Raw genomic sequence first — 25,789 nt, forward strand, 5'->3', positions numbered from 1 at the left:
TCCCTACATGCTTAGATTGAGGACACGCCTCTGGTGTTCTGTGATGAGCGATTGGCTTTCCTTGAGCCTGGCAGGAAGATTAACCTAAGCACTCAGCCTTGTTTTTAATGATGTCCTACAATTCTCTCCGGATTCAAGGTGTTAAGTCCAGAGGGAAAGTAGATTTCTAGGTCTCACAAGGCATGGTTTTGGGAAAGGTTATATTTATCTTTTAATCTTAGGAAATTCTAGTCCATTGACCTGGGTAATAATCCATTTGTGTGTATACCTTGGGTGGGAGAGGGGAGATCTGGGTATTTTCATTGGCCTCAGATTTAACATGAGTCAACCGGGTAACACAGGAGTCGGGAAAGCGGCTGGGATCTTGAACCATGATAATGGAATCCTGGTCGTGCTGTCCTCTGCCCGGATCAGGCCGCCTGTGTGGCCTCATGCTTAGTCCTGGGCATCACATTTTAAGGCTTGTTGGAGAGGCCATGGGAGAGGCAGCCCAATGTGACAGAAAGCTGGCCTTGAAGTCAGGAAGAGCTGAGTTTAAGTCCCAGCTCTGACACATACTGCCTGTGTGAACCTGGACAAGTCACAGCTTTCCAGTGGCCCAGACATCTCTCTCAGAATAGAAATTACATAACAGTTTCTGATCTGCAGTGGAGAGGGAGTTTCTTCGTGGTACATTCCTTAGACAAATGAAATCACAGGTTTGGGCCAAAGAAAAACGTAGAGAAATGAGCACGTTCAAAGAAGAATGACCAGGAGTCTGAAAGGTCTGGAAAACTTCTCATATGGAGTCCAACATCCTGACTTGGGATTGGAGGCTCAGCCTTCAAGTCCTTCTATGGGGTGTGTAGCCAAGGAGATGTTTTTACTCTAGGATGGCCCAGACTGTGGCTAATCAGGTGGTTCACTTGTTCAGGCTTTAAGGAGCCCCCAATAAACTGAGGTTTAGTAGGTCTGAGAAGGAGGAAGTGAGTACATCCCCTCACCAAGACTATTTCTTTCAGGTGATTGAGACAAATGACATTTCAGAAGAGAAGATCAGAATGAAACAGACTATGGAGGGTAAGGGGGTGTCTGTTGTCTCCCCACCTTCTGGTGCTCCCCTTGGGTTGGATGCTGGGGCTTGGGGTCTGAGGAACTACCATTCTTGGGAGGCATTCTCTTAGGTCATTTCTTATAGCTAAAACAACTTTATTCCACCTGTTTAGTGAAATCCGAAAACAAAACGAGGATTCATGAGACCTTCTCTGCAACCTTTAGTCTTAGAGTTGTTCAGGATCATGTAGTCCGTATGTGTGAGAAGTAGACCTTGTACCCAGGTCTTCATGGCTCTGAGGCTGGCTCTCTAACCATTACACAGCATTGTCTCATCACATGAAAAGGGTTTCCTCATTGTGCCCTAGGCAGTTGCCCTGTCTTGCCCACCCCTAGTCCTGGATCTAAAAGGATGAGGGGACTGGGAAGCTCCACTGTCAGGGGAGGGGAGTCAAATGTAAGAAGACTGGAAAGGTAGGAAGGGTAAATGTTGTGAAGAGATTTAATTGACAGAGAGAGGATGCCATCTTTGATCATGGATATAATAGAAAGCCACTGAAGTGAGTGGAAGAGAGAGGTGATACAGTTAGATCTGTACTTTGGCAGCCGAGAGAAAGATGGATTGGTGCTAGAAGAGGCCTGACACAGGGCCCAGTTTGAGGGCTATTTCAGTAGTCCAGGTAAGCATCAGTGAGGGCATGAACCTGGCTAGTGGCTGTGTGAGTGAAGAGGAAGCGAGAGATGTTGTGAAGGTAGAAAGAGAGTATTTGGCAACGGATCGGATGTATGGGGTGAATGAGAGTGAAGAGCTGTGGATGACGAGTTGAGTGGTCCTAAAGTTGATTGGGAAGATGGCGGTTTCCTCAGTAGTAAGAAGTTCAAAAAGGGGGAGAGGGACTTGGGGCAAAGATGACTTTGAGTGTTGAGTGGCCTGTATGACATTGGAGATCTTCAGAAAGTAGTTGGTGATGTGAGATGGTAGCTCAGGAAATAGACTATGGCTGAACGGATCAGTCTGGGAGTCATCTGCAGAGGGATTATCATTGAACCAAAAGGGAAGTCATTTGACCACCCAGCGAGATAATATAGAGCATAAAACAGAAGCAGGCCCAGGACAGAGCATCGGAGGATACCCGTGGTTAGTGGTCCTAACATGGATGGAGAACCAGCACAGGAAACTGAAATGAGGCCGTCAGATGAATAAGAGGAGAACCAGGAGAGAGCAATAGCCTGAAAACTCAGAAAGGAGAGTGTCTAAGAGGAAAGGTGGGCAGCACCACCAAGTGCTGCAGAGAGGTCATGAAGGATGTGGACTGAGAAGGGGACGCTTGATTGGCCAATGAGCAGACCACTGGTGATGTTGGAGAGAGCAGTCTCATTTGGAGCTCTGTCCCATTTGGTGATGGCCCATAGTGAGCACTTTATAAGCATTTAGTGAATGATTATCCCACCACTTTCCTTAATGATGAGGAATCAATTCAAGAAAAATCTATTAAGCATTTACTATGATGGGTCAGTCTCCACAAAGGCCCAGAAACAGGAAAAGGAGGCGTGAGAAGGTGAATGGCGAATAGTCCAGGATGGCTTCTTGTCACTCGAGGGCATGGGATGAGATGCCCACTAAGGCCCTTCCAGCTCTCTAGCTAAATCACTGTGTGAAAGGGAGTAGCAGCCACTAGGTTGGAACCAGATTGTGGGGAGCTTCGAATGCCAGGATGACAATCTCTATTATTGACTTGGCAATGGGAGGGGCCACTCCTAAATACTTGGTAGGAGGGTAATCCAACCAGAGCAGTGTGTTAGGAAGCCCTTTGCAGGTCCTTGCCCTTTGGTTCATGTTTTCCAGCCTCAAACATACTACTGGGGACCATTAGGTCATAGAGTATTTGCCATGACAGTTCCCCTGAACCATTTCTCTTCTCCCCAAAGACTTACAGGACAAGCTGAGCAAGAGAGACAAAGAGGTGGCGTCCTTGGTATCACAGACCGAGATGCTCAAGGCCCAAGTAAGTGGTAAGTTTCCCTATGGCACTAGGTGGCCAATTGCATGCTGGAACCAGCCACGAATACCCTTATCCCCCCTCGTCCCAATGAATCCCTCCCTCCCCACCACCACCACCATCTAGTAGGGTGCCTGAAATGCTACCATTAGAATGCTACCATTCCTTTGGAATTAAAGTATCCAAGATTCTTCTGATGTGTGGAGGACCACATGTTCAGAATGGGAAACTAAGGGCCTTTGGGCATGCCAGAGGATAGGATGATAGAGAGGTCAGGTGATACCCAGAAGCTCGTCCCCTGGGCTGTCGGTGATGCTGAGTCTGTTGGGTCAGCTTCCCAAGGAACGTGTCATCCTCCCCGCCCCTCCCCAACCCCACCCCCGTCCCAGTCTGGTGACAGGCCCAGGCTCAGATGGGCTTGACACCAAAAGTCCTGAGCCGGAGTGGAAGCAGCCTAGGCTGGCAGAGGACAGGAGAGGAGAGATTCTTGGAGCCTACAAGACCATTGTCTTGGCTTACATCCATCACCATCCCAAAGGCCAGCTGCCTTTTCCTTGTTTCCCGGAGACAAATGCCACATGCTTAATGCCTGTGTGACCTTGGACAAGTTACCGTACTTAGCCTTGGTCCCCGGCTTCCTCCTTTGTAGAGTGGGGATAATAGATTCGAGAAGAATGCCCGTAATACACCCCCACCCTCGAGTTTTCCCAACCACGAAGGGCCCATTAACCCAAGAATGTTGTAGTACCACCTGAAGGTACGAACCAGTTCCAACAGAGGGTTCAGGCAGATTTGTGGCTGGCACTTCTTTTTAGGACAGGTCACAGTGACCACATGTCCAGAGGTCACTTTTCTGACGACCCCAGCTCTCCTCAACTTACATGGCTAACACCATGGAGGAAAGAAAAGGCCTCTGAGAAGCCAAAAAGATGTCCCAAGGACCATTTTCTGACACTTACGTACTTTACTCATTAACTCTTACTCACAGCCTAGTGACTCTGATTTACAAAGGATTCTAACGATCTTGATGATCGGTCTTTCCAGCTTCTAGCAGATTAGAAGTGGCAAATTAGAGGGAGGAGGTGCATAGATGGCAACGAGAAGTAGCAACGACAAAGGACAGAGGAGTGAGTGTGGTAGCTTTGGAGTCGGAGGAGCTGGGTTCAAATTTCGCCTCTGGTGATTACTCCCTGTGTGTTGTGGCATAATACACATTGCCAGCCTGGTCCTCAGTTTCCTTATTTGCAAAATTAGAGGAGTGGGCTAGATGGCCTGCGAAGTCTGTTTCAGATCTAAGAACTGTGATCCAAATGGAAAGATGATGAAAGAGAAGGCCCTGGAAATAAAAAATCCCTGTGGGTCGGGACCACTGAGTAAAGAAGTAAACCTGGCACCTTCAGTAGGCTATCGCTGTATTAGGAAGCCATCGGATGTGTTGGAAACAGTGCCGGACTAAAAGGGAGGGGAGACCTGAGTGCGAGTTCTGCATCTCACTCCCATGAGTGACTTTGGGAAAGTCACTTCAATCTCCGAGACTCAGTTTCCTCATCTGTAAAGCAGATGACTCTGTTGGCGCTGCCCGCCTCAGAGGTTGTTGTGGGGAAATGTTTTGCAGCCCTTACAGAATAACAGAAATGGGCTTTGCTACTGCAGTGACTAGGGTTGTAATGGTGGCCCTGAGTCACCCCAGAGAAGTGAAATTATATCAGATGTACTGTTTTAAAAAGGCAGGAGATACCTGTTTGGGAAGATTCTTCAGCTTCAGCGAGCTGAAGTGGCAATAGTTCTGCCTAGCCCAGGACCTATAGGGCCTGCCAGATTGGCGTTGACCTTCCCCCCTCCAAACAAGAGTGCTCAGTGCCCTTCCCTGCCCTCCTGTCTCCTGCCTAAGAAACACCAGCACCCCCCTACTGACCCACACTCGGGGCTTAGTCCCATGGCCTCAGAGAAGGAAGGGCCGATGCTCAAGAGGCCAAAGAATGGATTTGGTGTTGGTCCCATCACCAGACAGATAAGTGCATAGGTAGGTAGATAGAAAGGTAAAGCATTTAAGTGCCTTCTATGACCCAGCCACTGTGCTAAGCTTTGGGGATTCAGATGCAAGCAGAAAAAAAACAGTTTCCACCCTCAAGGGGCTTCTATTCCGATGGAAGACCGGAGAGTTGGAAAGTGGGGGTGTGGTGGGATTGGAGGGGGCATGTGGCCCATAAGGGGGTGGAGAAGTCTGGGGAGCAAGAGTCCTGCCAAGAGAGAAATGAGGATGGCCTGCCCCCCAGGAAACAGTACCATCTGCTCTCCCTCAAACCTTTGGCATATGAACCAGGGCCATATTTCTTGGCCATCTTAATGGCTCTTTGGCATTTCTGATCCACAGCCCTGGAAGGCAAGTGTAAATCAGGAGACAAGAAGGCAGATGCCCTCCTGAAGGAGAAGAAGCGGCTAGAAGCTGAGCTCGAGGCTGTGTCCCGGAAGACCCATGATGCCTCTGGGCAGCTGGTGCTCATTAGCCAGGAGCTGCTGAAAAAGGAGCGGTGAGTGGGCTTGTCCAGGAGGCCCCCAGCTGCCCCTTGAGCCTTGGATAACCTCCCACTTCACTGGCATCACGCCAGAGTGTGCTCCACACCAGAGCTTTCTGGGCTAGGCAGGAAAAGTGGGCACAGAGGAGAAGGAAGATACCCATCCTGCCCATGGGGAGCATACCATCTTACCAGTGAGGCCAAGCAGTCTGGCGGAAAGAGCCCAGGTTCTCTGATTCTAAATGTAGTGTGACTCTGAGGAAGAAGGAGGGAAGAGAGAAAAGAAGGAGGGAGGGAGGGAGGAAGGAAAGAAGGGAGGGAGGGAGGGAGGAAGGAAAGAAGGGAGGGAGGGAGGAAGGAAGGGAGGGAGGGAGGAAGGAAGGAAAGAAGAAAGAAGAGAGGGAGGAAGGAAGGAAGGGAGAGAGGGAGGGAGGAAGGAAGGAAAGAAGAAAGAAGAGAGGGAGGAAGGAAGGAAGGACAGAAGGGAAGGAGGGAGGAAGGAAGGAAAGATGAAAGAGAGGAAGGAAGGAAGGAAGGGAGGGAGGAAGGAAGGAAGGGAGAGAGAAAGGAAGGAAGGAAAGAAGAAAGAAGAGAGGGAGGAAGGAAGGAAGGACAGAAGGGAGGGAGGAAGGAAGGAAAGAAGAAAGAGAGGAAGGAAGGAAGGAAGGAAGGAGGGAGGGAAGGAAGGAAGGAAGGAAGGAGGGAGGGAAGGAAGGAAGGAAGGAGGGAGGGAAGGAAGGAAGGAAGGAGGGAGGGAGGGAAGAAAGGGAGGGAGGGAGGAAGGAAGGAAGGAAGGAAGGAAGAGAGGGAGGAAGGAAGGAAGCAAGGACAGAAGGGAGGGAGGGAGGAAGGAAGGAAAGATGAAAGAGAGGAAGGAAGGAAGGAAGGAAGGGAGAGAGGAAGGAAGGAAAGAAGAGAGGGAGGAAGGAAGGAAGGAAGGAGGGAAGGGAGGGAGGGAGGAAGGAAGGAAAGAAGAAAGAGAGGAAGGAAGGAGGGAGGGAGGGAAGAAAGGAAGGAAGGAGGGAGGGAGGGAAGAAAGGAAGGAAGGAGGGAGGGAAGAAAGGAAGGAAGGAGGGAGGGAAGGGAGGAAGGAAGGAAGGAAGGAGGGAGGGAGGGAAGGAAGGAAAGAAGGAGGGAGGGAGGGAAGGAAGGAAGGAGGGAAGGAAGGAAGGAAGGAAGGAAGGAAGGAAGGAAGGAAGGGAGGAAGGAAGGAAGGAAGGGAGGAAGGAAGGAAGGAAGGAAGGAGGGAGGGAGGGAAGGAAGGAAAGAAGGAGGGAGGGAAGGAGGGAAGGAATGAAGGAAGGGAGGAAGGAAGGGAGAGAGGGAGGAAGGGAGAGAGGGAGGAAAGAAGGGAGGAGGCCCTGGTGTTCTGTCCCCCATCCCCTGTCCCCCGTCCCCCCCCCCCCAGCTAACACAGGATCATAGATCCAAAGCTTGAAGGGGTGTTTGAGGCCATCTGGTCCAACCCCCTTATTTCACACAAAAGCGCCCTGAGGTCCAGAGAGGTGACTTGTCCAAGGTCATGAAACAGTCAAAGTTTGCAGTCTCATAGATTTAAAGCTGGGAAAGACCCAAGAGTCCATCCCCCTCATTTTACAGATGAGGAAACTGATGTCCAAGGATGTTCAGTGACTTGCCCAAAGTCATACGTGTTGCAGGTATCAGAGGCAGGATTTGAACCCGCATCCTCTGCCTCTAGACACAGTTTTCTTTCTTTGGTATCAAGCTGCCCTTGAGCTTTACTTTCCTTTTCTGCAAAGTGGGAATACCCAAGGATCCCCGCGCTCCGCTTCCCAAGGCCTCCGAGAGTCTGGGACGACCCTCTGCGGGGCTGCCATCACTGCTGTCAGCCTGGACCAGGTGCCTTCTGGCTGCTCCAGGAAGCCCATTTGAAAGAGGATCGGTCCTTCTGGGCATCATGGCTTGCTTTTCCATCTCTGTTTTTGGCTTCGGGCGCCCTCTAGTGGAATTTGGAGGCTCATCCTATTAGCCCACAGGGTCCTGCAGTAATACAGGAGACACATTCCAACATAACACACTCACTTCCAGGGGGCTGTTCTCTACCCTTGCAATTTTTTTTTTAAGTGGATCCTCTTTTCCTTTTTTAAAGGTTTATTCTTGACCTTCATTTTTACATCACAGTTTTTTTTCCAGTGCATTTTCCCTTGTCACAACAACAAAAACACCACTAGAAGTAAAATAGAGGACATATAGACCGACAGGTATTCAGTATTCCACACCCCCAGTCCCCCACCTCTCCAACAAAATGAGGGTATCCATTTTCTTTGGGTCCACATAGAACTGCCAAGCAGCCAGCGTGTGAGCCTTTGTGTCCACATAGGTGCAGTCAGTGTTCCCTTGCATCAGTTCAGATAAATCTTCCCATGTTTCTCATCTTAGAAACTCTTCTAGACACAGTTCAAATTCCTCCTTTTCCAGGAAGCTTTCCCTGTCTACACCCAGCCCACAGTGATTTTTTCCCTCCTTGGAGCTCCTCCCTTACAAAATTATGAGAGTCTAAATGAGATAACACATAGAAAGGGTCTTGGAAACCTTAAAGCATCATGTGAATGTCCTGTGCGGGTGAGGAATATGGTGAGCCTTTAGGCATTTCCCCTGCCCGAGATATCTTTTCCATTCCTTCAAAGCTCGGCTCCTACCTCACCTCCTCCGAGAGGCTCTCCATGACTACCCCAGCCCATCACGATTCCTCCAGTAGTGGCTAGACTTGGCGTCAGGAAGACCTGAGTTCAAATCCAGATCAGACATTTCCTAGTTGTGGGACCCTGGGCGACTTTCTTCCCCTCAATGATTCTGTTTCCTCCTCTATCAAAATGACAGGAGTTTGGGGGTGTTGGACTCGATGGCCTCTGAGACCCCTCACAAGCTCACGAGGCTTCCTACAGCCCTGACTGTCTCTTCTCTCCTCTTTGGCCCTTAGTAAAGCCTGGGCATCTCTTGCCTTGTTTTTTAATTGTTTCATGTGGGTGGGTCTTCTCTCCCCAGCTGAATCACCCACTCCTGACAAGCAGGGACTATAGCCTGCCCTCTTCCTTCCGGGCCTGGGCATCTACCTGGTTCTCAGGAAATCGTTTTTGAATGACTGGACCCTGAGGGACCAGGGACATTGGGGTGCCTGCTGAGGCTGGGGGGGCAGGGACATGCCAGGCTGTGACCAGTCGTCTTGGTCTGTTTCCCGTCCAGGAGTCTGAACGAGCTGCGGGCCCTGCTGCTTGAAGCCAACCGTCACTCCCCAGGGCCTGAGAGGGACCTGAGCCGCGAGGTGCACAAGGCTGAGTGGAGACTCAAGGAGCAGAAACTCAAAGATGATATCAGAGGGCTGAGAGAGAAGCTGGTTGTGCTGGTGAGTGAGCCATGGAGGCTGGGTGGGGGGAGGCTACAAGGAAGGTGTATTCCCTGAAGATGCATAGAGGACTCACCGCCCCCCGCCCCCAAATAATCCTAACAGACAGATGGGACAGTGAATGCACACATTTTAAGAATATTTTCTAAACAAACCATAAATAATATTAACTTTAAGCTTTCATGTACTTGACCAAAAGGTGATGGACTTAGGGTACAGAATGGGACATACATTTTTGGACATAGACAGTAGGGGAATTTGTTTTGCTTGACTCTGCATATTTGTTACAAGACCTTAGTTTTTCTTCTTAATTGGAAAGTAAGGGTGGAAACAGAAAATACATGCTTATTAACTTTTTGAATGAACAAATGTTTATGCCTACCACAAGGAAACATGCTATAGTAGGCTTTATGCTGGACTTGGCACCAGGACGTTTGGGTTCAAATCCCATCTGAGGCGCTCACCAGTTGACCTGCATGGCCATGGGTGAGTCACGTGAGCTCTCAGAGACTCATATTTGTCACCTATAAATGGAGATTTCAGCAGCTGGATCTTTCCCTAGGAGTCATTGGCAGTGGCTGAACAGATGGCAACGTCAGGGGGTCCGGAGGGCAGACGACAGTGGTGTGTTTATCTAGCAGCTGTGTGATAACTGATAACTTACTGCTCCTCCACTGGAAAGCTGACAGGGCCCACCCCTGTTGGGAGGACGTTGTTCTGCTCTGTATGTCCCTCCATGGGTTTGGGCCACAATGACCCGTCTATGGTATCATTCAGTTACCCACCTGGCCAACAGCTCATATGTGTAGTATGGTGGTAGGTTCATATCCAGTGAACAGAAGAAAGTACTCCTAGAAATGAGACCTTGTCCTCACGAAGATGATGTCCTGACCCCCAGAGCTCCGCTCATTATTATCCCTGCAAGTGGAGAAGGCTCTTGTCAGTGGTGTTGAGGACATCGCCATCTTTCTGTGCCAGCCAGGCTCACTAACTCAGTCATCCCAGACGCTTGACTCCTTTGCCCCTCCCATCCAATCAGCAGCCAAATCTTGGCAGTTCTAACCATGTGACATCTCTCACATCCATCCCCCAGCTACGTAGTGAGTTCAGACCCTCATTACCCACCTCCTAGACTCTCACACCAGCCTCAGCCTCCAGGATCTCCCTTCTGCTGTCCGTACCCCACCAGTGTCCCCACTGACCTTCCCAAAGCACCTGGCTCCTGCTCTAGGAGAAAATGCACATTCCTCTGTTTGACCTTACATGTCTTCACATTCAAATTCCAGCCTTATTATCATTAATCATTATTAGCCCCCCTCAGACACTTTACTTTCTAACCAAACCAACCATCTTGCCTCCCACCTCTGCCCTGTACAATCTCCTATTTCCTTCCAAGGTCAAGTCCAGAGTCACCTCCCACACACGTCCACTTCTGAACTCCTGATTGCTAAGGTCTTCTCCTTCCAAAATTGTTTAAGACGTCACCCCACAATGTCATTGGCCCTCTGTGGGAAAGAAGGACAAACAGCAACAGAGTATAAATTGTGTGTGTGTGTGTGTGTGTGTGTGTGTGTGTGTGTGTGTGTGTGTGTGTATGTGGTTTTCCCCTAACAGAATAACAAAGGGTGCTTTGTTACTGTTTTTATAGTCTGGCACACAGTAGGTACTTACTGAATGCTCGTTGAGTGAATGGACACTGTGGATCATCAGCCTAGTTGGGTAAGGGGGATAGTTCTGTTTTCCTTGGCACCCATCAGAGGGGCTTCCACCCTAGGTATGGCCACCGAATGCCTATGAGTCGATCTCACAACACTCCATGTCTGTCTTACACTTTGGATGCTGTGTCCCTGAAACACACACACACACACACACACACACACACACACACACAGAATGAGAGAGAGAGAGAGAGGCAGAGACAGAGACCAAGACAGAGACAGAGACAGAGAAGAGGTAGATACTGAGAGGTGAGTGACATTTTGAATGGCTAAGAAAGTTTTCTTTCTCCTCTTCTTCTCTTTTGGCGCTGATGACAGAAAGGCCTGTTCCCCACCCACCCCCACCCTCCCAGAAAAAGGAAGAAACCAGGGTCAACTCTGGAGGCATTTTCTACTTTGTCCTCCCTGGGGCAGTGGTTTTAATTGTGTGGAGTTTTGCTCATGGCACAATATTCTTTGCTATGAGGGATTGAGACATAGGGAGCGCTCATATGTCACCACAGTGGGAGATTTGGGAGATTCACACATGTGCATTTTCCTTCAGCACAGAGGAGATGTTTTTGTTGAGTCCTCTGCGAATTCCAGATCTGCTATGCCTTCCGGGTTAATGCATATGTGTAACAGGCAAGTTTTGTTTATTTTGTGAATGCTATAATTACCACGCTACATATGCTGGAGAAGGAAGGAGCTTATTAAACCAAGTTATTTATACATTTCCTTCTGTCTGCAATGACATGCCCTTTGAGAACCACTACCGTAATGCATTGCCCCTTGAGAAAAATGGAAATGCCCAGCAGGAGAGGGAGGGCAGTGTGTTTTAGTGGAAGGCGCCCTGGTTTGGGAGGAGGAAGGTTTGCATCCTGACTATGGTGCCCAGCAGCTTGGTGACCTTTGAGTCTGGGGAAGAGAAATCTCAGAGGAGCACAGTAACCGTCTTGGTGTATTTGGTGGGTTGTCATATGGATGGTAATGTTGGACCCTGGGGGACAGAATGAGCCATTGTGGAGAGGCAGGGTCAAAGCATCAGTTGTCTTCCTACTAGAGATGACCAAAAGCGAAGCAGGCGTGGTTGGAAGGTAGTGAGTTCTCCCTCTCTGAAGGTCTTAAGGAAAAGATGAATGACCACTTGTTGGGAGACTGGTGGAGGAGATGCCCTCCTGTGCCCTCCTGCTTTGGCCTCGGTGTTCATACGCTCATAGACTTAGAGCTGAAAGACACTTTGGAGGTCACTCATTTCATAGATTTGCCTTGTCAATGTCTGAGGTTGGATTTGAACTCAGGGCCAGCGCTGTAGCCACTGATGCCCCTGGCTGGTCTCGGAGATCCTTTGCCTGCTTCAGCAAGTCCCTAGTTCCCCTTCCTGCCTCAGTTTCCTCTTTAAAAAGAGAGGGTTGACACAGAAGGGCTCTAAGGTCCCTCCCAGCTGTCCCACTCTCTGATTCTCCAACTGGCATTTTAAAAACAAAAGCCCATCTGGGTGCGGGCTCAGGTGAGCTTCCACGGCTTCTGGAGACAAGCTCAGGGGCCTTGAAGGCCAGCTCTGCACCAGCGCCACGGGTGACTCTGAAAAGACTCCAGCCTTCTAGAATTCCTCTGCATGAGTGTTTTTTTCCCCCATTCTGTGTGTTTTAGAGGAGGTTATATTAAAGCTTTCTCTCCTTTTGTGTCTCAAATTCTATTTTAAACACCATTTACAGGACCCTTTTTTTTTCCTGTAAACCAAATAGTCCCCATCTTTTAGTTGGTCTGTTTTACCCTTACATTCCATGCATGGAGAATGGGCTCTATACCTGCCTGGAGGCAGAGGATTGAAATCTCGAGCTTTGGGGCTTACACAGGGCTTACCTTCAGGTATGTCTTGAATAGCAGCCCTTGCAGAGTAGATGCTGCAGGTATGATGACCCTCGTGCTGCATATGAGGAGACCAAGACCCAGAAAGGGCACGGAGTCGTCCCAGGCTCTCTCTACCACTGCTAGCTGCCCCCAGGCTTAGGGAAGAATGTGAGGCTTTGTATATTTAAATACTAAATCGCATGGGGCTTAAAGGAGGTGACCAGTCAAGGAGGGGGGGCATGCTTTCATCTTCATTATGATCACAATGTTCAGGGGACCATAGGCCTAGAGCTGGGAGGGACCTCGGAAGCCATCTGACCCAGCTTCCTCATTTTTCAGGGGAGGAAACTGAGGCCCAGACAGGAGAACTGATTGGCTCAAAGTCATACAGGTCATAATGTCAGTGGCGGAATTTGAATCCAGAGCCACTGTGGCATGCTGCCTTCCTATCGTAGGATCCTGAGCTAGAAGAGAACTTCAAGAATTTCTAGCCTAGCCCCTTCATTTTATGGAGGTGGAAACTGAGGTACAGAGATTTGCCCAAGGTCACATAGTCAGTTCCTTGAGAGGGGAGGGATTGATTCTTTGCCTTTGTATCCCCAGTGCCCAGCGGGTATTTAATAAATGCTAGTTGGTTGGTTGGTTAGTTGGTTGGGTTGGTTGGTTAGTTGGTTGGGTTAGTTGGTTGAAGGAAGGTAAGCATAGCTGAGATCCTAACTCAGATTGTCTGCCCTCAAATCTCTTATTCCTTCCACCATAATGCCTGCGGTCATTGAGAGAGCATCTTGTAGACCTTAAAGCATTACATTAATGTGAGCTGATGTTTTTATTCTTATGAATTAGAGGCAGAAAGAATGATGAGGAAAAGACTGAGGCTAGTCAGGAAGTTCTTGCAGGAATCCAAGCCAGAGAGATGCTTTGCCTCTAGTCGATGCCTCTTGGGTTGGATTGGATTGGATGGGAGCAGTACAAGCCTGGACTATAGTGGTGGGGGTGGAGATGGAGGAGGAGGGATGGATTTGAGAGGCATTATCAAAGGAGAACCAACAGTACCTGATGGACCGCTGGCTGTCATGCGGGGAATGAAGGAAAGAAGAGTCAGAGGTAGCTCCTGGGTTAAGACCTTGGAAATGGTGGTGCCATTTGTGGGGAGAGGGAAGGCAGAGACAAGGCTGTTTCTGGCGGAACATGATGGGTTTGGTTTTGGAGAGAAGCTGGGCCAGAGAGATGGACTCGGAAGTCATTCTCAGCCTGCTTCTCTTGCTCCCCTATCGTTTTGCAGATGTGTTGTGTCTCCTGTTAGAATGTCATTGGAGGCAGGGTCTGTGTTGGCCTTTTTTTTTGCATCCCCAAGCCTTAGCACAGCACCTGGCACACAGCAAAGATTTAATAGATTCTTGTGAATTGATTGACCGACTGAGTCACCTCCTCTGCCAGGACAAAGAGAGATCAGCATCGGACCAAAGGCGCTATTCCCTGATTGACGCGTCCTCGGAGTCGGAGGTCCTACGGCTCCAGCATCGCCTGGTCAGCACAGAAGACGTCCTACGCAGTGCTCTGGAGCAAGGTCAACAGATGGAGAAGCTCATGGAAGCCATGAGGAGTTCCCCTGAGAAATCCCAGGTGAGCCCTCCCGGCCAGAATCCAGCCACCCTGAATCAGGAGCAGTAGACCCTGGCTATGCATTCGCTCACTTTGCAGGTGGTTTTCCCAAAGGTGGTTGGGCCCGATGAGTTATGGCCTGTCCAGCTTCCAAGTTGTCCCCACCCTCTCACTTCAACCACCAGCAACACACCCAGGGCCACACGAACAGCAAATGCTTGAGGTAGGCTTAGAGAGAGCGGGCATCATCCTAAGCAAACACTCTGGCTTTGCTCTGTCCCCACCTCCAAAATATCTCTGAATACTCAGATACTCCAATGGAGCTGTGATCTCATTGGTTCAAGAGTTCTGCCGTGATACAGATTGTGACCCACCCATGCTTGCCCACCCTGCACAAGTGGTGGCCAAGGCCTTCCAAATTTCCACTATAGAGGGTCTGCTTGATGGACTGGGAGCCTTCCTCGCTTTCTCCTAACATCTCAAGGCTACCAGTGGGGTTTTCTGGCTGTCCACCTGTCACCCCTCATTCTTACACATAACTGGCCCATCTCATCTCGTTGGTAACTTCCTTTCTACTTGTTCTCCAGAATCCTTGTTGGTTTTGTGTTGTAATCTGTGCACACCCATCATGCACCTCTCCAAAACATACATAGAGAGCCATTCTTGGAGTCGCAAAGACCCAAGTTCCAGCCTCTGGCACATCCTGGCTGTGTGACCTTGAACAAATCACTTCATTTCTCAATGTCTCCAGGCAATTATCTGAGCCTCTGAATGACAGAGCATGTCCCCATCTGCCTTGGTAGAGGGAATGGCCAACACCAGGGAAAATGAGAGAAGCCACTTCGGGTTCTTGACTGCTCTTAAAGCCATATGCTTAGGGTCAGTTCAATTCAGTAAATATTTATTAAGTACCTACTATGTGCCAGGCACTGTGTTGAGAGCTGGGATAACAAATTAGAAAACTAAAGACAGTCCCTGCCCTCAAGGAGCTTATAATTTAATGGGGAAAGACGAAACATAAAAGTATTGAAGGCATTATCTATCGATGGGGCTAGAACTGTGTGTCTTCTCATTCTGGGATGCTTCTTCTCAGTTAGAGTGTCCCTAGACAGTCTCTTTTAGGGAAATGTTCACCAGCCCCTGGCCTGTGAGTATGTCATGTGTGTGAAGAACCCATGAACTAGAACTAAAGATATCAGATAAAGAACATTGGGGATGACTTGGAGTCCAGGGACCCAGGCTCCACATCCCATCTGGGTGACCCCAGGCCAGTCCTTAGCCTCTCTGTGCCTCATTTTCCTCATCTGGGGATAATCCTTACCTCGTCTTCCGCTAAGGGGGAAGCACTTGGTAAACCCCAGAGATGGAAGCTTCTCTTATTATGAAGTCCTAACGAATTGTCTCTTGTGTACAGACCATTGGCAATTCTGGTTCCACCAATGGCATCCATCAACAAGACAAGACCCGGAAACAAGAGGTAAGGAAGTGCCCCCTGCCCTGGACCAGCCCCTGAAGCCCGCCAGCCCCCCTTTCAAGAAGGAAACCTAAGAAGGGAAAATACCAGCCAGTCAATTAACAAGCATTAATTAAGCACCTACTGTGCCCTGGGCACTGGGGGATACAAAGACATGAACCAAACAGCCCTGCCGTCGAGAAGCTTGTGTTTGAATTCATTTCTAAAAATTCACCAAAAAACACTCAACAAACAGATAAATGAGGCAAGGGAAGGTTGCTTGCATTATGGAAGTCATTGTGGGAATCCTTTAAAAATAAAAAAATGAAGAGTCGACATTACTCCAGCCCTGAAGGTTTGCAAAGCCCTTGACAAATATGATCTCATTTGATCCCCACAACAACCTTGGGAGGTAGGTGCTGTGATTATACCCATCTTACAGATGGGGGAACCGAGGCTCAGAAGGCTGAAGGGACGTACATAGGGTAACACAGCTGGGAGGTGTCAAAGGTGGGATTCAAACCCAGGTCTTCTGACCCTCCACACCACCCTGCCATTGTAGGGCACCAGCGAGTAGCCGGCTCCCCTAGAGTGTGTAAAATAGAATTCACGTCTCCCTATTCCAAGTTATCATCATTGCAAAATGTGGCCATTGGTCCTGGCCCGGTGGAAATCTGTGGTGTGAGTCTGAATAATGCAGCACTTCAAGAAACTCTTTATTTGTAGTAATCAAGACCTTGCTCCATGATTCTGTGAAGTGAGGACCACCTGTAGGATTAGGTGTTTGGCCCAAGATCGGGCGGGGGTCCCTTAGGTCTGCCATCTAAGCTTGTTACATCGTCACACTTGGTCCTCAGCTTTAACCTTTGCTGACGCATTAAGGGCTGGGGGTTTCTATAGTCTTCATTCATTCATTCATTTACTTTTCTTAAGCATCCCATAAGTGCCTACTGTGTGCCGGGTGCTGTAGTCCTTGCCCTCGAGCCTCACACATCCTAGTGGAGGGAGACTTTAGGCAGTGAACAGAGCACTGCATCTGAAGGTACAAGACCCGGGTCCCTCTAAAGTTATGTGACCCAGGGCAAGGCCCCTGTTTCCTCATGTGTTAAATGATAAGTTTGACCAGCTGGGCTCTCCCTTTCAGTTCTAAATCTATTGACATGTACAAAGATAAGTAACTGCAGATGGGAGAAATCCCTAACCAGGAGGGGCAATCAGGGAAGGCCTCCTGTAGGAGGCGGCACTTGAGGTGAGCCTTGAAAGAAGAGAGGCATTCTGAAAGGCTTTTGTGGTTGTTGAGTTGTTTTTCAGTTGTGTCCAATTCCTCGTGACCCCATTTGGGGTTTTCTTGGCAGAGATACTGAAGTAGTTTACCCTTTCCTTCTCTAGCTCATTTTTACAGATGAGCAAACGGAGGCAAGCAGGGTTAAGTGACTTGCCCAGGGCCACACACCTAGTAAGGGTCTGAGGCTGTATTTGAATTCAGGTCTTGCTGACTCGAGGCCCAGTGCTTTAGCTGCCCCTCTGAGAGACTAAGGGAGGGCATTGTGGGCAGCAGATAAAGCCCTTGGACATAAATGACACACAGGAACAGCAAGTGACCAGTTTGGTTGGAATGGAGAATACGCAGACCAGAAACACACCAGGAAGCAGATTAGAACCAGGCTGAATAAAGGCCAGGCCAAGAGAGTGTGCTTTAATCTTAGAGGTAGGAGGGAACCATTGACAACTTCATGGCCTCTCTGGAGGGCAGGGCAGGGTGGGAGGGACCCCAGATGCCATCTCAATCAACCAATCATCAGTAAACATTTATTATATGCCAGGCACTATGGGAAGCTCTGTGGGTATAAAAAGAGGCAAAAGACAGTCTCTGCCCTCAAGGAACTTATAGTCTAATGGGGGAGATGACAACCAATCAATGAATAAACATTAATTAAGCACCTACTGTGTGCCAGACACTGTTCTAAGCACTGGGATACAAAAAGAGGTGAAAGACAGTCCCTGCCCTCAAGGAGCTTACAGTCCAATGGGGGAGGCAACACGGAAACAAATATATACCAAGCATTTCGTATATGAGGACATAAAGGTGAAGGGTCTTGCCTGAGGTCACACAGATATGAAATGGCAGAGACAGGACTTGAACCCAGGTCCAAAGCTAGTCAGCTCTTTCTTCTGTACCATTAGCCAACTCAATATATTAGGCAAGATTGCTTTGATTATTAACAGGGACATAGGACATCAGTGAAATGGAGGAGATTCATGGAATTACTATGACCAGGTACCAGGTAGTTCATTGGGTAGGGCACCAGGCTTGGACTCAGGAGGACCCAGATTGAAATCTGGCCTGAGACACTTACTTAGCTGTATGACCCTGGGAAAATCACATCACCCTGTTTACCTCAGTTTCCTCATCTGTAAAATGAGCTGGAGAAGAAAATGGCAAACCGCTCCAGTACCTTTGCCAAGGAAACCCCAAATGGGGTCACAAAGAGTCAGACACAACTGAAACAATTCAAAGAAGCAAGCACACACACGTACCAGGAACCCGGGTCAGATGTCTGTGCATATTCTGTGGAGCAGATACATGGCGCGGAATAAGCCCTGGACTGAGAATCAGAGGCCCTGAATTCTAATTCTCTCTGGCCATGACTTCCTCCTCTTTCAAACAGAGGGGATTTTCATGAGCTGTTTATTGGGCAGGGGATCATGGAACCGTAAATGGATCTCCAAGGCTCCTTTCCATCTCTAATATTCTATGAGCCCCCACCTAGAGACAGCTGACGGTTGAGGCAGAAACATTAGCTACACAAACAAATCCACAAAAGGGAAGCATATGAGTGAGTGTCAGGGTGCATGACTCATTCCACGCCGTAGGCAGAGATATCTACTTGGAGAAGGTAGGATTTGAGCTGGGCCTTGAAGGATGGGTAAAGTTTGCCGAAGCAGAGAAGAAAGGACTGGCCCTGGTGATGGCCAAGATCATAGGATTCAGAATTGGAAGGGCGTCTTGAAATCTATTCCCACCTTCCCTTCCTCATTTCACTTAAAATTGGGAGTAGGACTTTTAAAAATTTATTTCCCAAAATACATTGTCCCATAATAAAGAAATACTGATTATACTATAGATTTGTAATAAAGGAAAATAGTTATATAAAATCAACGAACACAGCAACTCCATCCATCCAGTTTGTGTGGCGTTCCACGCCCATAGTCCTCCAGATCTCTCCGGAGAGGAGGGAAGTCTTTCATCATCTATCTTCTGGAGCCAAGATTCCAAGCTCCTTATTTGACATTTGAGGAGACTGAGGCGCAGAGAGGCTAAGTGGCTTAAGACAGGGAGCTGTATCTCCCAGACTGATGGGCAGGCTGGGCTGCCTGGCCAACATACAGGGCATAGCCTGGAGGTGAGGACGTGGCGGTCCAGATGAGGGCCTAACCCGTTGTTTGCTGTCTTCCAGGAGAAGCACTGACCACAGGAGGAAAAGGTGGAGAGAGGCCCATTTCACGCCTGGATTCACTCGCTCACCTGGGCAGCCATGCACCCTACCGCTCGCCTCCGGCTTCTCCTCCAGGCACTGGGCCAAGATTGTCCCTTCTGAGACAGGAATGGTGTTTGTAACAATAGTGTACTAACAGATGTGGACAATCCCCCTCCCTTCTGCCCTCTCCCATCCCCCAGCCCATATCCCACTGCCCTGACCTGGAGGAGTCCACAGGCATGGGTCCTGCTGGAAGGAGCCAGTCTGGCCCCCTGTGCCCCCCCTGCCCTATCCCCTGCGGCCTCCAGTCTCTGATCTGGACACTTGGGAAAGCCCTGGAAGGCTTCTGGAATCCAATTTGGAAGGTGTGTGTGTGTATGTGTGTGGTTGGTTGGGAAGACTATGGCCTCAGAGAGTCCAGAATCATGAGCCTCCCCACCTCACCATGAACAGGAGCAACTTGGAGCATGGCCCCTGGGAAGCTGGGCCTCCCTCTCTCCCTGGCTTCCCCATACCCTCAGAGGCCTTGACCTTGTGAGCCAGGAAACAGCTGGGCTATCCCAGGACAGCTGCTGTTCTCGAAAGGGCATCTGGGGTGACAGGGTGACAGCACTGACTCCCAGCCCACCGGGGAGACCAATGAAGCCGCCGGCTGAGACAGAAGGATTGATGTGAACAGGCTGTGGGAAACTTTCCTCCTCGGGGGTCCCCTTGCCCCCTTCCTCCCTCCTGTATGATGCCACTCATGGTACCGAGTCCCCTCCTCAGCCAACTGCGTCTACTTTTCATACATGCCATTCCTCCATTCAGAGAAATTTACTGTGTTATGGTGAGTTACCTAACTCCTCGACTTCCCTTTTCATGTCTTAAGCCCTTCCTGGTCCTCTGTGCTTAGCTTCCTTCAGCTGTTGGCACGAGCTTAATACTAGCCAGCAGGTGAGCCAGAGAGATGGTGTTGTAGACGCTGGTGGGCCAGCCCCATGGCTTCCCTTTGGCCCCTTCTGCTAGCCTGTAGCTGTAAGCCCAGGGGTGTGGGTGGATGTCCCAAGCTCTTAAGGTTAGGAAAAAGTCACCAGTAGTAAAGAACTCAAGGGAAAGACATAAGATATGCAGACATCAGCCTCTACAACCCATCCCTCTGCCCCCGTGCTAGGCTGGCCAGAGGACCTGGGCTAAGGATGGAGCTGGATGGATCCAAGTCAAGTTTGACTCTCACCCCCATCCCATGGTACTTTCAGACTTGTTCTCTTGGACCAAAGCGAGGTAGACAAGCAGGCAGCCCCAAACTGGGTCCTCATGGGGAACATCAACATCCCTCCCCCTCCCATTTGTTGCTAGGATTTAGAGCGGGATGAGACCTCAAAGATTATCTCGTCTAATTCCATTTTTGCAGGTGGATAAACGTAAGCCGAGAAAGGGGAAATCGTTTTGTCTAAGGTCACTTGGAGAACAAGGGGCAGAGCTGAGATTTGAACCCGGCCCTCTGAACCCAAATCCACCAGCCCTTGTGGCCTCAGGTGTAAGCTAGCACAGTGATGCTCAAACACAGGCTCATTCCAGCTTTTCCCAGAGAGGAGGAAGGTGACGCCATGGAGCATTGTCAGGGTGGGAATCAGGGGTAGTCCATGCCCCTCTCCCTCCTGCCCCCATCACTTACCCATTAACCGACTCAACTGGACCAAAATCAGGAGCCTGGTCCTGGCCAGAGAGACCCAAGTTCAAATCCCAGGCAGGAAACATAGGGTTCCAATTTGGTTCCCATCCAAATCTAAGGGAGAAATATCTCCAGCCACATTTCCCTGTGAGCTTCAGAGAGACCCACAAGGCCTTGTTATATGTCGTGTTCTGCTGGGGGGTTTTGTGGGTGGATGTGAAATTCCAGAAAAGAGGCTCCTTCCCCTGACACACCAACATCTAAAGGGACACAAATTCATTTTATAAACATTCATTTAGCACTTGTTACATACAAGGAGGTGTCCTTGTTTGGAGTTCCCTATCCTAGAGAAATCACAGATCTCAGAAGCAAAGACTAGAGTTCTGGTCTTGGAGTCAGGAAGACACAGGTTCGAACCCCATCTGTGACCCATAGGCAACTAACTCCCAAGTCACAGATGGGTTGAGATCTGTCCTAGTGAAGGGAGTTTCCACAATGGGAGTATACTCCAACAGCACGCATCCTCACATATTCAAGCCTGTGCAACATACATACAGATGCAGGGATACACTACCCAACGGCCTCCCTCTGCAGGACTGCAAGGCGCTAGATTTCCATTTGGTGTCTATCCCTGGCTTGAGACCCCACTCGCACCCCCAGCCCTGGGTTCGAGGGATCCCAGCCCTCCCAGGTCACTGGGGAGAGGACTCCTCTTTTTTTTCTATCCTATGGGGTGTTTGGGTGGTGGTTGGTGTCTTCACCGATGGTTAGCAGCCAGAGTCCAAGGTCCTAGGTCTTGCTCTTTAGAAGCACTAACCAGCTCTTTCCCAAGGCCATCTTGCTTCTGTCTCTATGCTCTACAGGGCCCTCCAGTGGCAGGGCATCCAATAAAATAACCAAAGCACCCAGTAGGCCAGCACTTACCCAGATCCTCTTAGGCTCATAGGGGTTAGAGCTGGAAGGATCATCAAGCCCAGAGAAGTTGTGACTTACCTTAGGTCACATAGGGAATAAGTCAATGAGCTGGACTTGAACCCAGGTCATGGAAGGGATGGTAGAATTAGAGCTGGTTAGGACCTCAGGAGCCATCTAGTCCAACAACCTCATTTGACAAGTGAGGAAACTGAGGCCCAGGTCACACCAGTAGCAAGGCTCAAACTCAGGTCCTCTGACTCCAGCTTCTCTTTGCACTATAGCCCAGGTATTCTGCCTCCAAATCCTTTCTTCAATACCAGGCTGCCTCCCATGTAGGATCGCCGGGGGACCAAGGCCAGTAGACTGCCCGCCCTCTAGCCATGCTGGTCCTTGCCTCCCCTCGCCAAGAAGAGTTCTCCTCCCCCTGCTTGTTCACTGCTGCCTTCCTGCCACGTAGAACCTCAGTGAGACTTGATGACATCCCTAGTTCCTCTTCCCTTGTCCCCCTGTGACATGATGGGGCAGGCCTACTGGGTCCCAAGGCAATGGGCTTCTGAGCTGGTAAGGGCCTTTGCATCACTGAATGCGAATCTCCTCCTTTATTCGGGGAGGAGGAAGCTAAGGTCAGAGTGATAGTGGAAATTTCCTTTAGTAACCCAGGGCTGCTAGGAAGGATGTGCCCCCAGGAACTGTGCCCAGGTTAGGTACCCTCTCAGATGTAGGTTCCTTGAGCGACGCTAGAGTCCACACTCCCTGCCCCACCTGGACCTTCTATGTTGTTTTCAGCTGAAACAGCAACATATTCAGGAAACGTTTAATGACCTAATCCAAGCTCAAATCCTCCGTTACTTCCATCGGGTTCTGGCTGCTCTTTGTGACCTAGGAAGGGAAGGCTTAACCCACTAAACTCTCATAGACTTCCTGTTAGCAGAATCATGGCAGCTGTGGATGGGTGGGCAAGCTGAGGCGGGGGATGGGATGGGGACCTCTTACCTGGGCCAACAAGGTGCAAGTTGATTGCTTAGTCCTTTGGGGTGGGGTCGTGTCTGATGATTCAGGTGCTAAGCATCCCGGAGAGAGAGTTGGTTTCTCTGATGACGTCTATTTGGGGGTCTTGGTTTTGTTCCATTTGGATCTTCCTCTGTTCAAATGTTGTACAAACTGCTGAGTTTCAGATTGTGTTGCTTGGGTTTGTTGCCATGGATCACAGCCTCCCCATCCCTTCCCTCCCTTCCCCTTCCTGAAACTTGAATTGCTAAAGTGTGGTGAGTTCCTACTAAGAACAATAAACTTGTGGCTGAGGTCTGGGACCCACTGACCTGAAGCAGCTGCTCCCTTTTCTCTGGATGTGGGATCTGGAATGTGGAAGATGCTGGGGTCACAGAGGACCTCAGCCCAAGGCAATACCAGAGAGGTGAAGTTTGGTTCAATTCAATTAAATATTTATTAGGTGCCTTGTATATGAGGTTGCAAAGTCAAAAAATGAAATCATTCCTGTCTTCACATCACTTACATTCTATTGGGGGGGGGTGGGGAGGAGATACCGAATATTTACTCTAAAATAATTTCCAGAGGGAGAATGTGCAAATAACTATGAAAGATGGTGCCTGAGTGATTCTTTGAAGGAAGCTAGAGATTCCATAAGGAAGGGGTGCTGGTTTGTGCCACCAAACAGCAGGAGGGTGGGGATACTCAGAAGGGATATAAAGGGACCAGGCGAGGGGAGGGTCACATTAGAAGGTGGGAAGTGGGAGATGAAGTAGAAAGGTGCCCTAACTTCCTGCTTGAACTCAAGATTGGACTGGTTCCTTTCCTGAACACAGCCCCTCTTCTTGGGACCCTGAACAGAGAAGCTGGGCAGCACAGGATACATGGAGATCAAACCTTTTTTAATCAGTGACTCAGATGAAAGAAACAGATGTCTTGCCCAATTTGCAGAAGACGAGAGTTGGATTTAAAAGCTCGCAGCTGGCTAAACCATTGTTGGCCTGAATCCAAGAAGATGAAGTTTAATAACAATGAATGTAAAGTCTTACACTTGGGATTTAAAAAAAAAAACTTCAAAAGTATGAGATGGGGGAGGTACAGCCACATACCGGTTTATCTGAGAAAGTCCTCAGGGTGTTCAAGTTTCCTGTGAGTCAACAGTATGGTATGGTGTCCAAAGATAATGAATGCAATCTTGTGATGCATTAAAAGTGGGACTGTGCCCAGGATTAGGGATGCTCTTGTCACAGCATTGGGAGCATTAGGTCCGTTAGTTCTGGGCGCCATGTTTTAGGAAAGATACTGATGAGATGGAGACTGTCCGGAGGAGGAAAACCAAGGTGGCGAATGGAGTGGTGATTCTTCATTCCTTTCAGTTGGTGGATTACCCTTGATTCCACTCTCTCCTTCACCTCCCCATAGTTTACGTCATCAGGTGTTACCATTTCTCCTTCCATACATCTCATGTCTGATCACACAGTCGCCACCTTAGTTCAGACCCTCATTACCTCCTAATTCATTCTTACCCTGGGTCCATGAAGTTTAAAAAAAATTTTTTTGATGACTATATTTCAGCATAACTGGTTTCCTTCATAATCCTATATATTTTATTTTATGCATTTACAGTTTTTATTCTGAGATGGGGTCCATAGGCTTCAGCAGACTGCCAGAGGGATCTCTGATATAAATAGTTAAGAACCCTTTTAAATGGTCTTCCTGACTTGAGTCTCTTCCCTTTCCAATCCATCTTCCACATGGCGGCTCAGGTGAACTCCCTTAAGGGCAGATCTGACCATGTCGCTCTCCTATACAATAAAGTTTGGTTGTCCCCGTTTCCTCTAGAATCTTATACAAATTCAACCGTTTGCTTTTACAATTCTTCCCAATTTGGCCCCAACTTGCCTTTCCAGCTTCATTATACACCACTCTCCTTCCATGTTCTACAGTTCAGTCAAACTGGCCTTCTTCCTGTTTCTCCCACAGACAGTCCCTCTCCATGCCTGTTTGTGGGCCACCCCCCCCCCCATGCTAAGAATATACTCCCTCCTCACTTCCCCCTGGTAGGAGCCCTTACTTCAAGACTTAACTCAGGCATCTTCTACAGTAACCAGTACATTCTGGCTTCACCGGCCCAGAGTAAGGCTGGCTTTATCTCCCCACCTTAGGGTTCTAGGTTCCCCTTGAGAGGTTGGGATATCTCTGATACTATCAGGTCTGTTTGTGGGCCACCCCCCCCCATGCTAAGAATATACTCCCTCCTCACTTCCCCCTGGTAGGAGCCCTTACTTCAAGACTTAACTCAGGCATCTTCTACAGTAATCAGTACATTCTGGCTTCACCGGCCCAGAGTAAGGCTGGCTTTATCTCCCCACCTCAGGGTTCTAGGTTCCCCTTGAGAGGTTGGGATATCTCTGATACTATCAGGTCGAGCCACCACCTTGAGTGTGTTCCCCCCACTATTAGCCACTGGTATAGCTAGGTAGGGGAAGGGCTAGCATGAGAACCCCAGTTTCCTGACCCCAAGGCCAGAGGTCACTTCTGCTGCTCATGACAGTGTTCTCAAGCGCATTGTTACATTTGATTTTCATGGGGTCCCTGGGAGGGAACCAGGAAAGTGAACATCATCTCCATTTTAGCAATTAATCAGCCAGCATTTATTAAGTGCCTATGCTATTTCCAGGCACCATTCTAGGTGCTGGGGATATGGATAGGGGCAGAGACTAGACCTGTGAATCATTTATACTGGGCATCCCGAAAGCCTTCATGCAGTTTCAAACTTTAATGATTTCAGAAGTCCAAATGCTACAAACTTTAAAAAAATTTCTGAAACTTCAGTTATTAAAACTTTATAAAATACTTAAGTTTTGTGGCTCAGAAACTAACACAATACCCCAGATTTGGGTAAATAAATATCATCTAAAGATGATTTCACTTGTATGGCCTTGAAACCACATTTGAGGTCACTGGGAGTTGAGGGGTGACTTTCCTCCTTTATGATGCCCAAAGGGCAATCCACTATCTGGGGTGAATTTTCTAGGTCTCCTGGAATTTTTATCAGAGAAAAGAGGTTTGACATGAGGCAAAAAAGACTTAAGTTAGACAAGATTCCCTACTGGGGAAGCCATGGAGGGAAGTCGGGGTTGTTTGGCCCCCAAGCAGGATCTCCTCTGGCTCATCTATACAATGAGGGGCCAGAATAGATCACCTCGGAGGTCCCTTCTGGCTCTAAATCCAGG

General features: G+C 49.0%; 1 protein-coding gene across 1 annotated transcript in view; it reads left to right on the forward strand.

Annotated features, from left to right (window-relative positions):
- CLIP2 (CAP-Gly domain containing linker protein 2) overlaps positions 1-22,890 on the forward strand; it is a 104,232-nt gene extending 81,342 nt beyond the window's left edge. The window contains exons 6-12 of the mRNA XM_036768135.1: positions 1,002-1,059; positions 2,962-3,045; positions 5,407-5,563; positions 8,753-8,912; positions 13,901-14,086; positions 15,480-15,542; positions 18,977-22,890. Of these exons, the coding sequence (XP_036624030.1) occupies positions 1,002-1,059; positions 2,962-3,045; positions 5,407-5,563; positions 8,753-8,912; positions 13,901-14,086; positions 15,480-15,542; positions 18,977-18,988 (720 nt within the window). The 3' untranslated portion in view covers positions 18,989-22,890. The remainder of the gene's footprint in view (positions 1-1,001; positions 1,060-2,961; positions 3,046-5,406; positions 5,564-8,752; positions 8,913-13,900; positions 14,087-15,479; positions 15,543-18,976) is intronic.
- Positions 22,891-25,789: the final 2,899 nt, after the last annotated feature.

Source organism: Trichosurus vulpecula, chromosome 7, assembly GCF_011100635.1.
Source record: "Trichosurus vulpecula isolate mTriVul1 chromosome 7, mTriVul1.pri, whole genome shotgun sequence".
Classification (NCBI taxonomy): domain Eukaryota; kingdom Metazoa; phylum Chordata; class Mammalia; order Diprotodontia; family Phalangeridae; genus Trichosurus; species Trichosurus vulpecula.